This window comes from Netta rufina (genome assembly GCF_964035555.1).
Source record: "Netta rufina genome assembly, chromosome: 4".
NCBI classification, from domain to species: Eukaryota; Metazoa; Chordata; class Aves; order Anseriformes; family Anatidae; genus Netta; species Netta rufina.
Genome location: NC_140127.1, coordinates 69623393 through 69641362, shown reverse-complemented (window position 1 = coordinate 69641362; position 17970 = coordinate 69623393). Strand labels below are relative to the sequence as shown.

At 40.2% G+C, this 17970-nt stretch overlaps 1 protein-coding gene across 2 annotated transcripts in view; it reads right to left on the bottom strand.

The window, feature by feature from the left end:
* Window positions 1-480: 480 nt before the first annotated feature.
* FAM53A (family with sequence similarity 53 member A) overlaps window positions 481-17970 on the bottom strand; it is a 68854-nt gene continuing 51364 nt past the window's right edge. For both annotated transcript variants that reach the window (XM_084286679.1, XM_084286680.1), the window contains exon 5: window positions 481-1662. In XM_084286679.1, the coding sequence (XP_084142805.1) occupies window positions 1339-1662 (324 nt within the window). In that variant the 3' untranslated portion in view covers window positions 481-1338. The remainder of the gene's footprint in view (window positions 1663-17970) is intronic.

Sequence of the window (17970 nt, the reverse complement as noted above, 5' to 3'; positions counted from 1 at the left end):
AATCATGCTGTTAGGTGACTTGGAACATTGCTGTATTTTGGTTTTATGGTACAAGTTACCATAGGGAGCTGGCTCATTTAAGCAGACCAACATGATGCACTGAAATGCCATAATCTAAGCCTCTCCATTTCTATCCAATTTAAAAACTCCATTTTGAAATTAATTTACTCCTTGACCAGGAAAATCCCTATTCCATCTGAACTAACGGAGTAAGTATGTGTTGCAATAGCCTGCAATGAATACAATATTACATTAGAGATAATTATGGTGTATGTAATCACTGAGACACTTCTGGGATCCAGCATGAATTATTCCCCAGCTCCCCAGACTAACTTGACTTCACTTCCTTTTCAGATGACCAGAAGTCTGTCCTCCACCCAGCTCTGCACATAAACACCACATTGCAGAATATGCCCCAGATTATAGATTTTCCTCAAGTAAAATTCATCAACAGACACAAGTGCAAAGCAAAATGTCATTTTATTTAATTCAAGGACTATTTTCCTTCTAGTATTGCTGAAGGGATCACCTCCTGGGGAATTGATCATTACAAAGTCCCTGTCTAAAAGTTCAAGTGCTCTTGTTGTACATTCTTTTGAACCACAGAAAACATAATGACCAAGTAGGTGGGCAGCTACTTGCAGTTTTATCCCACCTAAATTAGCATTGCTTCAGGCTAGAAAACAATTCAAGTAGTAAAATCATGGAAAATGTTAACCTTTAAGGTTACTACCATATTTTGATCAAAAAGTCCTGAATGTATGAAAAGAACATTTGTACATGTTATGAACTTTTTTTTTAACCAGACGCTGTCAAAGATGGCAGTTAAGCGTTTTGGACCAGTTGTCAACCAGGTATTTAAGAGTTCTGTCTGAAGGTTTATTACCAATTTCATTATGTAATTCACTTTTCACATTAAGCTCTTTAACAAAAGCAACATATACCCGCACCAGAATCACTGTAGACAGATTTAGTTTTATAGAATGCCCTTCTGAAAATTCATTTCAAAATAGAGATGCTTTTTCTCCAGAACTGTAAAAGCCATAAAAATGCAAAATATCTGTTAGGAAATTTTATAATCAAAATTATTCCTTAATGTTCAAAATAACATTTAACCTCCTACTTTTTTTGTTGTTGTTGTTGTTGTTTTCATCCACATATTGATCAATAGACTAAACAGGTAACAATGGTTTACGTTTTTCCCCCACCTGAAACATTTCTAACACAGGCCCAAGATAGGCAATACAGAGATTCAGGGACATGGATTATGCATGGCAAAGGTAATCCTCTATCATTTTAATTTAGAACAACTCTGATTCTAGCACACAACTTTGAGTCTCAGTTGTTTTCAATCTGCTCTAGGTCCAAGTCCCCACAGTCTAGAGGAAAGATGCCCTCTTCAGTGCTCTCACAATCACTTGTGTCCTCATCGCTTTCACACACTGCAGCTGCTTTCTTATAATCCCTTGTTTTGAAGCTACCTTGGCATGACCCATGATGCCTTACTTCATCCAGCTGTTCTTTCATCGGACTGGAACCAGGGGTGATGATGTTCATAAGATCATTTGAGTCACAAGGGGATGACACAATTGTCTTCATTTGTGTGTCATCATCGTCATCTTCATAATCAAGGGAGCAAAGACTTTTGGAATTTTTTAAAGTCTGCAAGTGAAAAAACATGAGTAAGTTAGCAATGATTGCACAGGAGGAGCAGAATAAATTCTTTAAGTTCTTGAATGGGTTAAGGGTATGTACACAAGTTTAGAAAGGCATACGTGTTTAAAATTACACTGGAAACAATGTGGAGAATGAAGAAAAAAGGAAGAAAGGCATTTACTTAATAAACAGTCTGGTTTTGCACAGATGTTTTGCCAATGTAGATTCAAGTTAGTGACAAAAATTAGCAGTCCCCTTCTTTCTAAGAAAAGACCAAAAACCTAACTTTACTCAACTAAATAAGGATCAACAAGCATCCGATCTGATATATTAACTCCCCAGCAAACCCAGAGCATACCAGTTGGTAACATAAGCATTTAGGTCAAACAGTTGCACCGCAGCCTAGCCAACAATTAATTTTTCAAAGTTCCCAAATGTGCAGATAACGAGCTCCCTGGCCTCACCTCGGTGAGGCAAGAGCCTGCAACAAGGCAGCTGGCACATTTCGGTAACCTCAAAACAGGGGAAAGCCAAGCTCCTGCTGGAAACATCTTGCTCCAGAGACAGCTTAGTTTGTTCAAGTGGTACCCAGAAGTAAGACAAGCTCAGGAATTTGAGAGCTGTTTAAATGAGTATATTAAAAAACAAAGGGGGTGCTCACCTTGACTTAAAAGAGAAAACCTCAGTGTGCTATCTCTGCCCCTCAGATACAGGAATAAAGTGCCTGAGCTCCTCACGCAACTGAAATGGATGCTTGATGAGAATCCAAAAGCTGCAATTAACAGCAAGGCCATACAGAAAGCAGAAGCTGGATTTTAGTCTGTGCAAAACTTCTGAATTCTGTCTCTTGAATGCACACAGTGAGCAGAAATAGCCACAAAGGGCTTCTTTCTAAAGCAGTAAGAACCTGGAGAATCACGTTGTGGGGGCTCTCGATATTGTACTGGTTAAGCGCCTCCAGTCTTGCATGCACACGGTGATTATTTATTACAGCCAGATCCACAGGGAACAAAATCAACTGTTCACACCCATTTTCAACTTCCCCCCTCAGCTTGTCATTTCTTAAGTATTTTATATTTGTTAATATATTTGTATGAAATAGGAACACTGCAGCACTCATGATGTGTTATGAACCAGATGCTTTTCCAGAGCACTGGAAAATTTTTCTACTCCACCAGTGCACATTAGCAGCCACATGAGCAGCTTACCAGATCTGTTCAGTGGCTTTTAAACAAAAATTCATGAACTCAGAGGAAATCTACAGACATTGGCCTGCCTTGCCTGTATATGACTATCAGTATATCCCTACATTCAGTCTACATAGAAAAATTATTTGAGGGAAACCTCGGGTAACAGTGAAAAGCAACACACTTGAGTTCTGGAATTCACAGTCCAGCCAGGCTGAGGAACGAACAGGACTTGTAAGGGAGGTGGTTCACCATCACTGGAGCCTCTCCATAGCTGGGGCACTGCAGCAGTATTCCCCAAGGCTGCACCAAATGCAAACACTTCAGTGTTATGCTCTTTGTTACTGCCCAGAGGTTTGTTATGCCTATATGGTACACCACTCTTCCTCAAAGGGCTCTGCTACCTTATAATTTGTAGTAGATCTCTAGTTAGGTTTAAGGCCAGAAGGATCTGAGGGATAGCAGTGTGCCTGGGCAGACAGAAACAAGACTTCATTTAGGAATTCGTTTATGCAATTCCAGGAACTGCATCCAAAGATCAACCTTCAGGGGGGAAAAAAAGAAGACTGATCACAGTTCCACCAGGAGGAATTCACTGAAGTGTTAGCCTTCATCAAAACCCACATCCTATTACAGATGTAACAAAATTGATAACCTTGCATAAGCAAAAAGCTTTATACAGCCATGTTCCCCTCCCCTGTTTTATATACCAAAAAACAGCTTTGGTATAACACACATTGCTGTTTTCAGAACACATTTTGACATAGCTCACTTGCAGCTTATGCAAGCACAAACATTTGAGCTCCTTTTTATGACTAAGAGGTGTGAATTTCTCATATTTACTTAAAAGCAAACCAGCATATTTTGAAGTAGAAAGTGTTAAAGGATATTCTAATCTTATCTCATTGCTCTGAAAAAGAGAATACATTTCCTGTTGTGCATCTCCGCATAGGGGACAGTATTTCTAGTCCTTTAAATCTTACAGTAGACATCAGGAAGGAAAGGCATCAAATAAAGGAGAGCTTTCAAAGATCTGCTTTCAGTGTTTTAGAAAGGAATTCCCGAGTCCCCCTTCAAAATATCTTTTATTCAATTTACTGCTAGAAATTAATCCAACCACACAGCTGTCTTTCTAGAAGGTTTGTGTACATAAATGGAAAATTGCCTGTTAGCTGCACTGTGCTGAAACCACTTGAATGGGAACTTTTAGCTGGTTTCAACACAACAGCAAGTGCATTCAACTGGGTCTTTGTTCACCCACTTGTCACAACCGCACCGAACTAAAAATAGGTGGATTTATTATCTCGCAGCACAATCCCGCTCCTTTCACAAAGCAAAAAGGTAGAAGTCTCAATGCATTCAAGCCCTCTGAGCTGCAGCTTGACATGTTACGCTGGTACAGTACCACACCTTTCATGCACAATTGTGCTCTGCGGGGAGCCAGCGAGGACTTGCTCAATGGTCCTCCTTCTATAAAGGATGCTGGGCTAACAAGACAAAAGAGTCCGCAGTTGGCAATGGATAGAACTCAATCAGCTAAAAGTATTCTTTTGTGCAATGGGGGGAAAAAAAAGAAACTCGGTTTTAAAAGAAGGGAGGCGATAAAATGTCTGAATATTAAGAATAAAACTTTGTACCAAAAACAATGACGGGGAGGGAAATAAAAGAAATCTCTCTAGACCCTTGCCATACAAAGCAAACAAGAAAGGCCCAGAGTAGCCTGAAAGGAAGCTAATGTCTGTACTCTTTACTAAACCTCAAGTTCAGAAAGTGATAATACATCACTTTCCAAATATAAAAAGCAAAAAAAAGGTTGGGTTTTGTTTTACTAACAAAACTAGAGCATTCGCTACAGCAGTCGAGGGAAAACCAAGTCATTTGCAGGCATTAAGACCTAGGGCATAATAGGAGCAGCAGTTCTCATGCTTCTTCCCCACGCCCCCCTCACACCCCAAGCCCACCCGTTCCCTCCTCGGATTGAATGGGGTGCAGGACACAGCTGCTCCCAGGAGGTGCAGCTGCAGCAGCTGGCACCAAGAGGAGAGCAAAGGAAGCCCAGAAACCCTGAGCCCACCCTGTTGCCTCTCAGCAGGCATCTCAACAGCAATAGCAGCTCCCTGAAGCTGCAGGTTTAGGAAGAGAGGGAATTCATCACATTAAGGAGTTACCTGGCTCACCTTCTGTCCCATCCAGAGACTCCTGCCTATGACTGAACAATATGGAGATGCTGCTTTAAGACTTATTTCACTTCCTGGACTTGCTTCTCCTACAGCTTGGTCAGACCAGCTCAAAATCCAAGGCCTCCACTGTTAGCAACTCAGAAGCACCACACGTAGCATGACACATCAGCATCTCAGTCCCCTATCCCCAACAAGGTTACAGCTTAGCCTCAGCAATAACGAAGTCCAACTACATTTAAGAGAAGAGATTTGATTTACAAAGCTAAGTTGGAGACTGCAAAACTTTAAATTATGCAAACTGTCACAACAGAGCGGTACTAAACACTACATGGAATCCTGCTGAAAGCTGCCTCCTAAACATACCTCACCTGACATCACCTCCCATCACAAACAGACGTGAACAGAGGTGTCCTTTCCTATAAAAGGCATTTTCAGGTCATGCATCTAATTACTTGTATTTTCAGTTCATGCATCCAATTAACTGTATTAGTATCTCTCAGGGTGGAGACATGTACAGTGTTTATTGTAAACCATCGGATTTTGTAGATTAAGAAATCTGTCCTAACGTCCGCACCTTCTAAGTAACATTAAATGAAATAGTAAAAAGTGCAGTTTATGTAACAAACAAACCCTACTGTAGAATAAACCTCCTAGCTCTGAGCATTTTGTTCACAAATAATGTTAAGAGGCTAAAGTTTGTTTTTAACTTGTATGGACTGAACTAAGGTGACTGAGGAAAAAAAAAAATCCCTGTTCAAAACAGAAGTGTAAAAAAATTGAGCTTTTTGTAGACAAAGAAGGTAAGTCCTCTTTGCAAAAGTAAAGGACCTAGCTAAGAATCAATACAAGCTGACATGCAGCAATATGAAAGTTGTTCAGTACTTTGTCTCTGCTGTATCTTCAAAAGGTAATTTTAATTTTTTAGATGTAAGTGCCCAGGAAGGGAAGTAAACTGACATCAACTCATTTCACATCAGATGCTAAACAGGATCATGAAGTAATAGGCTTTCATCTTCCACTAGCCAGACTGTTCTAGATTTAAACATTCTGCTTTCTGGTGTAGTCTACCATGAAAGCTGATCTATTTATTGGCCTAGATTTTTTTTTAATGCTTATTCTAAATTGTGCCACAGTATCCTTGTAAAGTTTGTTTATGAGCTGTAAGAACTTGTGATTTAATTTGGCCTTTTTATTTTGTACTATTAGTTGAAGAAATATGTCCCAATGAAATAGAAATATTTTTCCAAAATGCTGAGTTTGTCTAATTACACTCACATACACAAGGATACGAGGCTATTCATCACATGAAAGAACTGACTTGAAACTACTGGGGTAGTTAAAGGTCTACAAAATGGACAGACTGGGAAGCCAGGGGAGGAAGCACCTGTGCTCAATTAAGTTTCATCATTAAGTGACAAGCTAAGCCATTTAAGCAGATTAAAGAATAGTTTGAGTATGTCAGTCTGAAGGTGTTTTCCCTACACTGGATTTAAAACACTACTGCCATTTTACATCATCTTTACCCAAATTAAATTTAGGTCTGATAGGGACAGGTTAGCAGAGCTAATAGACACTGAAAGGAACTCAGGTAGAAAGGTTTTGCAGTTTCCACAAGTCCAGCACCAGTCAACACAGAGGTCAACATTTATTATTTTTACTATTTTAAAGACAAATTAGAAGCTAAGTGAGTTGATACAATATGTAATGTAATACAGTCAAGAAAATGATTCAATGGCAATATTAGCATGAAGTGGGTCAACATATATAGTAATTTTCCCCTTATGTAGAACCCAGGCCAACATTAAACTGCATTTTTAAAAGTTTACAGTATGGAATTTTAATTAAGATGTTGGCATCTTACATTTTCCAAGTCTGTGGATTTGTGAACTGCAACCTTTCGCCTTTGCTGTTTCAGTAAGTATAAATCATGCAGTCTTTTATTATGGGAATGGGGGAGTACATTCTACAACCATCAGGCCTACCTATTTCACCTGCTTGTAATTAAGTAAAAAAAAGTTTCAACTGCTCTTAGTACCAGACCAGTAAGAATACCTACAGATGCTATGAATTATTCCATTAGCTAACAGAAGAGGTTCATACAGTGGGTTTAACTCCTATAAATTGGCCAACAATCAATATAGTGTCAGACAAAGTAAAACATGACAACATTTGCTTTGTTCAGCTGAGTAATACAGTGCAAGACTTTGGCCAGGGAGAAAAGAAATTAAGCCAAACAAGACAACTGCTAGATACAGCAGTGTTCATCTGAAATGCACTGATGCATTTTCCCTCAAAGGGAAAAGCCCCACCACAGGCAAGACTCAAAAGGCTACTGAAGCAGCAGGGAGAGCAGGCAGAGAAAAGGGTTCTAGCTCTCCTCTTGCAGAGGCAGCAGCTGCAGCCTGGAGTCTCCTGCAGCACCAAAGACTGTCTTTGCACTTTGGCTAGTTATTTTCCTGCTCCCTTTTTGACCTTAAGTACACCTCTAATATGCACAGGGGATTTATCCACTACACAGATGAGCCAAAGAGCTGGACAATGTGGAACTGGGCTAAAAAGTGCTTGAGCTGCACAAGCAGGAGGCTTCAGGCTGGCAAGTTTGCTTCAAGTACATTAGTGAGTGGTGGCGTGATGAACGAACAGCTGCAGTGTTTGTGTGTTCCTATGAGGATGAACACATCTGGTTTGGTCGTAAACTGGCACAGAGGGAAACAATGGGACCACGTGCTCTCCCAATCGGAGGTGATTCATGTTTTGCCAAGGTTGTTCCACCTTTTCCAGTTCAGAAACTTCTACCTTTCAGAAAAGAAATACGAGCTCTGGAAACAAGAAGTAATTTATAATGCACGTTACCATCTTTGTTATTAAAACTAAATCTCTACAAAGTCATTCTTTCACATTATTAGCAATAATGTTCAATTAATACACAGATGCATTTAGTTTTCTGAAATTTAAACTGGGAAAAAGGAAGCATGCACATCATTAGCATGAGCTAGACACACATCTCTTCAGACAGACAGCAATCAATACATCTCACTGCTGTAGTGGCCAGGGACATACCAACATTTGGAACAAGTACACTGCCTAACAGAATAATTGCTTGCAGTACTGCAGCATTCAGGACCTGAAAAACAGAAGATCACTCATGGCAGCCAAAGAACTGGCCCTCTGGCAGAGGAATTAAGACTTGCACAGCTACCATCAGCTCTGAAATAAGCAATTCCCTGCAAAACCAGGGGTTTTACTGGGCATCCAGGTTTCTCACTAGATGCATCTTAACAAGAAGAGCAAGTGCTGCTTTGTGGAAGTACAACTGCTCGGTCACATTTTGAAATTCTCTTTGCAGTGCCCAAGTGTTCTCAAGTAACAGGGTTTAAGTGGACTGATTATGCACCAGTGTAACACAGGACAGGATTTGACCCTCGTGGCTTCAAAACATGACCATATTGGCTTCATTTCCTGCCATTTGTGTGTCATCTATTTTTATAGAGAACTTCTATTCCTGAGCACCTCAGCCAAGGTCTTATTCCTGCATGACTCTGCTATGAGCTGCAAATAATTACTTTCACAACTGAATCACACATGCACCGATTTTGAGTACATCCACGCACCACCTTCTCTGTGTTCCACTGCATTCATTTTTCATCCTCAAGTCAAATATTTAAGTTGATACGATGGGTCAAATTTATAAAAAATTTGAGAGGTAAACTCCCAACCCTCATTCTAAGGCTGCCCTCATTAGTTACTGACAGATGTCAGCCTCACCTATATTATTGGGTTATGCTGGCACTCCATCATAACTAGCATTTTAAGGGATTCTATAATTGGGCCATAAAGCTCACTTCTGCCAGGGAAGGGGGGTGGGAGAAAAAGGCAAACAGTCTCAGCTTGGGAACAGTTCCCCCTTCCTCCGATCAATTTTCCACTACAGAAATACTCATCCAAAACAAAGCCTTGAGATCTCGTTAAGTAACTGCATGCAGGCACACGTGGGTATACATGCGTGCAGACAAAGTACAAGTGCCGTTAGGAATGTTTTGTTCAACTCAATGCAAACACCACAATTTCACAATAAATTCTTGCAGGAGCATTAATTCAAACTGTAGGTGGACTCTGACCACTAATTACTTCCAGAGACAAGGTAAATTGAACACAACTCGTTTGTTTAGAAAGAACACAATTAGCACTGTTCACCTTCAATCTCTAATACATATATTGGTTTTTTTTTTGCTTAGCATCTGATTTTGGACCATTTTGAGCGTTTTTGAAATGATGTCAAGAATACTTCTTGAGCCGCATGAGTGGCAAATCCATTACAGGTTTTTAATACTGAGTCAACTTGTGCTAAAACTTGGGCTTAGTTAAAGATACATCCAGTTTGGACAAGTCCATTTATTGGACTGAGAACCAAATCTGGAAGCACAACACTTCAGCACTGGATGCTCAATAGTGTGCATTTGTGGTTTTGTTTGCTTTGTTGTTTAAGTCAAGTCAGAAAACCATGTATATGGTATTTATCCTTCAGCTGCACTGAAAAACAATAAAATGTGTTTTAAAATACATTGTACCAAATCAGAAGACAAGCAAAGCCTAAGCAACTTGCGTGCAAGAAAGTCAATATTCAGTATTGAAACATTGTGGTAACACTAAAACTGAGCTCAGCTTCTTACAGTATGGCCAACTTCAGTTTCTCTCTCTATTTTCTAATATAATCAGCATTTGCATGAAAAAGCTACATGTTCAAGTGTTACTCACACTTTGCTTTAAGAGATTGGAAATTATTTAGACTACCATGACTTCTAAACTCCTTAGCATACTGTAACAGCCTTAAGTTTCAGTCACATCGTCTCTACTACAGTGAAAACTGAAATCAGGAAACTGGTCAGAAAACTTATTTAAAACTCAATTTCTGGTGGTACTTAAGTTTCATTGCAGAAGCATGTGTCATCATCAGCATGTAAAGAAATGTGTACTTTCAAGTATCTGAATGGATCAACTAGCTGCAGCTAACACCAAGCAATCACCTCCCAGATCACTTGCTCAGAAGGCATCTGTTTACAACTGCATTCCAATAGAAATTTACATTTAATACTGTAAAAACTCTTTTCAGTCCACATATACCTGAAAAAGAGAGCATAAGTCAGTATATTTCCTATCTTAAAACTCCAACAGGAGAACGAACTGGCATCACTAGTTGATATAGACAAACCCAAATCGGTTCATCTTCCACATGCGTGGGAGAACTGCTCCGCTTATACCACACCTACATATCAGTATATATGTACAGCATGAACTGATTGATGTAATGCAAGAGTAATGAAAGACAAGATGACAGTTAAACTTAAGACTTTCCAAAGTGATTTTGAACCTCCGTAGAGAAAAACCTCAGGTCAAACAATTTGTTTAAAGTCTTTCAGAAGATGGTGTACCAAGTCAAAAAGTGACTGTCGAGAGCAAGGGAAGCACATCTGCCTTACCATCAAGTTTCACAACAGTTAATATTCAGTATATGAAAGTCCAAAGCCTAGTTTCAGAATGAAAGGAATTATTTTGTTACAAAATCTTTCATTATAAAGATGCACTAATTTGTTTTTGATTACCATATCACAAAAAAATACTGAACATTAAGAGGACCCCCTTTCCCAGAATTACCTTGAGTTACTAGAAAGTAAATTATACCTCTGAGTGTAAGTTAAACAGTAACATTGGGATTTCCCCCCACCTCCAGATGGGGAAAAGTCACAGTATTAATGATAAAACACTACTAAACTCTGATAGCCACCATCTCTTGCAATTTAGAGCAAGAAACAAACCTAATCCCCTGCCACCTGCTGAAATCCAGATGGTAAAACCTGAGAAAAGTGCTCTCACCTCTTTAAAGCCTCTGGTGCAGCTCAGGCACATTAACTGTAGGTACCCTATATACGATATCGAGCCACAGCTCTTAACTCAATATTGTATTGTATTCCAAACAACATCACCAATAATTTTAGCATAATCCAATTTTATGACAGGCTAAGTAATAATTAAAAACGAAAATACCCACAGCTGGCTGAAACCTAGCTTGTGAGTTAATAGATGGCCCCTTTGCTCATAATGTCAAATGCAGCTGGTCTGGTACTCATTAGCTCTTTCAACAATGAACACTTACTTGCACATACGGGAACTTGCCAGAAAGGAAAAGTAAATCCACTGCAGATATTAAGCTGCCTCCTCCTCTTATTAGCGCATGGCTCAAGAAGCCCTGTAAACATGCAAAGCCAGTTGCACATCTGATGAAAAGCAACACAGCCCTGAACAGCTCTGGGCTCTGAACAGCTTATTTTTCAGGCATTTGTTACAGAACGTCAGTTACAAAAGAGTGGGAAAAAACCTTTATCCTTAATGAGATTTCCCTCCCTTTGCTATCCTCAAGGCTTATAGTGCCTCGCTGTCAGAGCACAGGGAACCTCCAGCGCAAGGGCTCACTTCATTAAACGCCGTTTCAGGCCTAATTTCACATTGTGACCCACTCTGCCGGCGCAAAGAAAGCGAGACGCCAGATGCTCTCCGCGCCTGCTACCTCTGCAGCATTTCATTCACTACTCCAAAAAAAACCTCCAAGCACCCATTCAAAACCAAGTACCCCCAGCCTGGGCTCTCCTGTCACAGGACAAAGTGCTGGCTTGTCTTCAGCTCGCGTGATGCTTGACTATCATCTCCCAGCCCAGCCTACTCCTACGGCTCTTTCCCTTCTTCCCAAGCCTGCTGGAATTTGAACTTTAAATGGATGCCCTCCATGGCAACAATAGATAAAAAACGAGCCTTTGATTGTTCATGCATTGTGGAAAAGAAAGGAGGAGATTCATCCTGGCTGTGACCTAGCAGGAACTCATCAAGCACGGCTCCCCTTCCATTGCAACGGGATGCCTTTGCCTGTAGCTACTCATTCAAGCTCCCTGTGTCTATGTTTTCCATTCAAAGAGGATGAATTCTTCAGGTTTCCCCGTTAAGAAATTAAATGTTGATCCTATGAATGAAGGGCAACACCACACTTGGAAAGCTGCCAAAGGGTTCTGTAACACTCAGCAGTTTGGAGTTAATTCAATACTTATTGATATCTAGCAGGATTTATAGCTGCATTATTTATAAGGAAAAAGTCACTGAGCCATATTTAGTCTCTGGTAATAAACTATTTTTAGCACCATCTGTTTTTCTAGTTTGCTCCCTTGTTTAGGCAAGAGCATACTTTTCCCTAGTTCCCTCCTCCTTACCCATTTAAAAGGATCCACAAACAAAACCTACACCAAAGCACAAGTAAGGATCACACTGAATATCTGTTGTGCAGCGAACCTCCTAATCATGATTTTGGAAGTAAAATTTGCTGACTAAGAAGTGTCAAGCTGATGCAACAGTACACGCTGTCTTCAGTTACAAAACTGAGCTTTTTTTTTATGCAAGGGGAAATGCTTTTCAGAGAAAGGACACTACTATCTAGAAAGGAACAACTGATCATTAACTGCATTAAGCCATCTGAAAAACGTTCACACTCCCAGCACTGCTTGCTTTTCTGGGCCATAGTTGCCAAGTTTCACCCTCATTAAACCCACAGATATTTTGTCACAAGTACATTCAGTCAGGCCACTGTTAGAGAAGGAAAGGAGAAGTGTAAGCAGCTGCTGCCAGCACCTTGCCTCTGTTAGATGAGGTGTTTGAAGCTGCAGCTGCCACCCAGTCAAAAGCTCCCCCAGACCTCAAATTAACTCTTCAAACTCACATTTATATTCTGCTGAGTGGGGGACGTGACACCGGTGGCCTCTGCAGCATGACAAGAGGGACAGAGTGGAGGGGTTGCTGGTTCCTCGAATTCTGAGTGAAGCAAGGCTTTGGGGATCCTTGCATACTGATTAAGTTCTCAGAAACACACTTGATAGAAGCAACGCATTCATCTCGCCCTCCTGCCTCAACAAAGTTTGTTTGTTAGCTTAAACAGTAGCCCAAGTATTTGAAAGCTTCGCTATTAAATCAGATTAAGAAATTTTACTGTAGAGCAAGGCAGAAGTCTCATTAAAATATGAGCTCATGTAGTCCTTACCCTTTGTAAAGGGCAGTAAGGGTTACAAGCTGGTTTACTAGGGCTTGCAGCACAAGTCTGGCATTTCTAATAAATAGAAGAGATGCAAAAGCAAGGATAAGCCCCAGCATGTAACACACAGGTCAAAACTAAATTCCACACACACATAATGGACAAATGCATGGCTATTTTAGTGGGTTCCAATGAAGTTCTATGGACTCTGAAACACCTTCTGAGCATTCAGTTCAACACTGACATTATATGACAGTTTGAGTGCGAAAGTAAAAACAGTACTGTCCGACTGGTAGCCCTTGGGATGCTTCCTTCCACCCTACTACTTCATTTCAGCAGATAAAATGGGGCTCAGCACTTGCAGCAGCAAGTACCACAAGCTGCCTGACAGAAGGCCTGTGTGGGTACGTGATCCAGAGTAGGCCCCTGCCAGGATGCTGAGGTGTGGTGCTGGTGAGAAGGATCTCCACACACCCCAGCAGTGACCAGGGTGTCCCGTCTGCTGGACAAAGCCCAGTGGCAGCTGCCCACCATGTTCCAGGAGCAGCCTGGGCCTCTCCAGGGGCAGAGCTCCAGGCCTGAGCCATTTTGACAGGACGCATCTCAAAGGACAGCCTGCCTCGACTGCAAGGAGTTCAATAAAAACTGTTCAAAGCAAAGAATCAAAGTCTGCAGTACTTTCAGTGGCCATATAAAGCACATGGACAAAAGCCAACACATACAGTAACTGTCGCAGTAAATTTAAGAGCTATTGCCAAGTATGTTTGAGAGTAAAAACTAAGCTCGCAACTTGTAGTTCAATTCCCTAAGGCTGTTGCATAACCTGCAAATATGTTACAACATGAGAACAAATTAATGCTGGTGATGAACCAGGAATGTAGTCGAAGGATCTGGAAGTCTTCAAAATGCAGCTTGCTGCAAGCATTGTACCAAAGCATTCAACTTTCATGTGGGCAAGGACACTCACTTGTTTGCACTCAGTGTCTATGTTTTATATAACCGTGCACTTCACCCACATTTGGAAGGTAGGATGTACAGCACTACTTTTACAGAGTTTATACCTTATTAGCTAGCATGCACATGTTTCATATGATTACGCAGTAAGACATGACAGAGCCTCTAACTCAGAGTCTCAGAAAGCAAATGGTAAATACGATAGAAAAAAGCCAGAACAGGGCTTGTTAGAAACTGCCCATCCACCCCTCCCTTACAAGCCAGATGGCCAATGGAAAGGAAATTTATCTGCCCTTAAAAAACAGTTATCAGAAAGGACTTTGCGATTAACTCTCAAGTCCATACTTGAGAGGTGGCCCAACGCCAGTAAAAAGAACAGTGTCAAGTCAGAAAATTCTACACAAACTCCGTTTTATGTCCTAGTCCACCCAGGGAATTCTCTTCTCCACCCTGGTGCCCAGAAGGAAGGGGTCTAAGCAGTTGTGATCCACAGCTCCCACAATGAAACCCTTTCTCAGACAATATCCTTACATAGCAAGCTTATATTCAGGTGATCTACAACTGGTTACCACCATACCAGACCACATCTTGGAATATATCGGAAGCCACTAGGAGATTTGCAGTTTATCCTGGTTAAGGAGCTATTAATCTGTGAGTAAAGTCTGAATTCAACCCCATTTTAGAAATGTTCCAAATCCACCAAATTAGTATTAGCCAAAAAACAAGACTTAAAGGATTTTATAGAAGTATGTTTTTTTTTAAAAAAAAAAAAAAAAAAAAAGAGCTTCAAGCTTGTTATCCCACTTGCATTTTGAACAGTATTACTTCAGTCTTCACTATGATCACCATTCAGCAACATGCTTCCATGTCAAGGACTCCAACTGCTGAGCATACGGGAAAAAAGGTACAGAAGTTACATAATGTGTATAATGCTCTTTAAACAGCCACCAAGCACTATCTCTTGACATGTTCTTCCTAACTTAGTTCCAAATCTAGCCTAAAAGATTACTTAACACTGAACAAATTAATGCAACTTCTAATTGCAGTCCCTTGACAAAATACTTCTGCTAGGAAAGCAGTATGCATGCAAGTCTCCTTGAGAGTTTCTAGTAGCTTCCCATGTCCTACAACTAGTTTATTTTTCAATAGCATGCTGATTTATGCCCATTACAAATGTTTGGAGGCCCCTTGGACAAGTCTGTGTGTATACTTCACTCAAGCTGAAGGTGGGATTCAGAGTCTTTAGTTAAGATTTAAGAAGTGGGTGCATAGCTCAGGTATTGCAAGTATTTTATTTACATAAGATTATTCCCCCTCCCCAAACATTTGAGAGTGCAAGATTCTTACTAGATCTAAATCTACCTTGAAACCTACCTTAAAGTTTATTAAAATTGGTTTACAATCAACCTGCCTCACTACAAGATGCAACGAAATCATTATACTTCACATCCAGGTACCCTGTTGGCTTGAAGAGTTCAGTTCTGCCTAATTTTAAAATTGAATTCTTTCTGCTGACCACTCATCCGGGAAGAAAACTCCTCCTCAAATAACAAAGTGAAGAAGCTAACCTGAATTGGGAAAACTTTTTTCTCCAGGGATAAGGCAGCAACCAAGTAGTTTGGAACTCCAAGAACAATTTAAGAGTTCCTCAAAGGATGGGGATCAATTAAGTTTTCTAGTTGAGTCAAGTCACTTCAGATCATTAATTGCTACATAACTACCTATGGTCTATACTTTCAGTAGTTAAAGTAGCTTGGGCTCAGTAACAGAGAAGATTGAATTTTTTTTATTTTTTTTTATTTTTTTACTTCTTCACAGTTGTTTGAACTCTACAGGTGGTGTCTCCTCTCCCTGTGAGAGGAGCAGAACAAATTCAGTTATTTGAAAATATGAAAAGTAGAAGGTAGTATTTTTTTAAACAGAAAGCATACATATTCTTTAGTTATAATATGAGGTGAATCTGGAAGTTAAACATTCCACTGCAAAGTTAAGAATTTCTGTATCGTATTAAATCCCATTAATCCATTCCTACTCACTTGACCTAATATACCCCACACGTACTAGGTATTAAATTTAACAAGCTTAAGATCAATTTACCAATCCAACTGAGGGCTTGCATGCCCTGAAAACACATCCTCCTATGCCAACTACGTGAGTCTTGCAAGGCCTAAAAAAACAACAAGGTTTTTGCTCTGGGATATGCAATTTTTAAAAGCCTAGAAATTTTAAAACTTTAAGCAATTTCTGGTTCTATAACAACATATGCAGAAGTTACAAGGGCTACCCTATCCAAGTAATATATATTTTAAAATGTTTAACACAGTGAACACCACGCACTGAGCACTTCCAGCACTATACAAATCACTGAAATCTTGAAGCCCATATTTTGGTTCAGGAAAGTATCCAGAAAAAGAATATGATCGAGGACATTCTTGATTGAGGACGTTCTCAAAAAAGCCTGCTGTGGCAAGCTTCCATGGAAAAGTAAACTCTACTTAAAAGCTGAAAGGAAGGAAAGAAGAAAAAACACATGAAGGTTTTTAAAGACTCAGAACATCAGGAATGTCTGCTGCTGGTTTGATTTTATGGTTGTTCAGCAAGGAAGAGTCACCAGTGAGGCTCTGTGTTGACTATGCTTCAAGCACATGTGAGATCTGCCACTCCAAACACCATAGCAGTTAAAAGTAACCTTGAAACTCTACAAAATAGGACATGACAGTTAAGCCACAAGGCACCTGTCAAATGCTCTGTATGATCTTATTTAAGGTCTTTCATACTACTCATCAATTGTAAAACTAGTTCCTATCACTTATTTTTAACCTACTGTTTTAACCTAACATCTAAACATCCTTATAATGTACCTCCTTCTGAAAGGACAAGTTTTAACACAAAGTCAGTTGCACAACATCACCTAAGTTCAGAACTTTTACTCCTCCAGCTAAATTTATGCAACAGTATTCCTGTTCAAATACTGCAAAGATTGCAAAGTTCTTCAGTTACTTACAGTTAACATGCTTTAGTTTACAAGACAGCCAAAGTGCATACTGATCAATGTAAAAACAGAACTGAAAGCTGAGACGGTTAAAATATAACTCAGCGACTAAGAGGAAGCTTTGTACTGTATCAACAACTTAGCCTGAAGAATACCTGGAATCTGCAAGAGCTTTTTCCAGAAGAGAACTTCTGCAGAGCTTCACCTGCTTCTTTAGGAAGTTGGAAGCAGCCTCTTTAGCAGATTGGAAGCTACAACTGTTCATGAGCATGGTGCTGGATGCCCCTATCTACATTCTACCTAGGTAATGATGATGGAAGAAGGGAGAGAAGAGAATAACAACCACAAGCAAGTTTCTGTGAAGTGCTCCAGCATCCAGGCAAGGGGACACTGAGTTGTGCACCAGTACTGATGGGTACCCAAGTATCTACTGAAGTGAGATCTACCATTCCTCATTCCCCTTATGCCAAGGTGTACAGCAGGCAGTGGCTCCATTACTCTGAATCCCATGCAAGAACATCAGGGCCTTACGGAGATAAACTAGAAGCTTCTGGAAATAAACTACAAGCAAATCTTCTGAGCTGATAAAGGCAACTGATGACAACCTGAACACATTAAGCTTCCTCTCCCCTACAGCTAGGGGCAGGCAGGTTTCAGAGACAGCATTTTCTCTACCACCAACATTACAAAATCTCCAATCAATCTACATCAATAAATAAGAGGAAAAACCTCTTTAGTTCATCCTTCCACATTTCCTAACATTACGTCCTTCCATGCCTTACAAGAGGATTCAGGCTTCCCAAGTCTAGAAATACACACATCCAATTACAACACTGCTCTGTTAAGAACGGTTGGTCCCAAAGTCTTATTAATTGATGTAGTTGGGAGGTTCACAGCTGTAGGGTCTAGTTTGAGAAATGAGTGCATATTAGATTA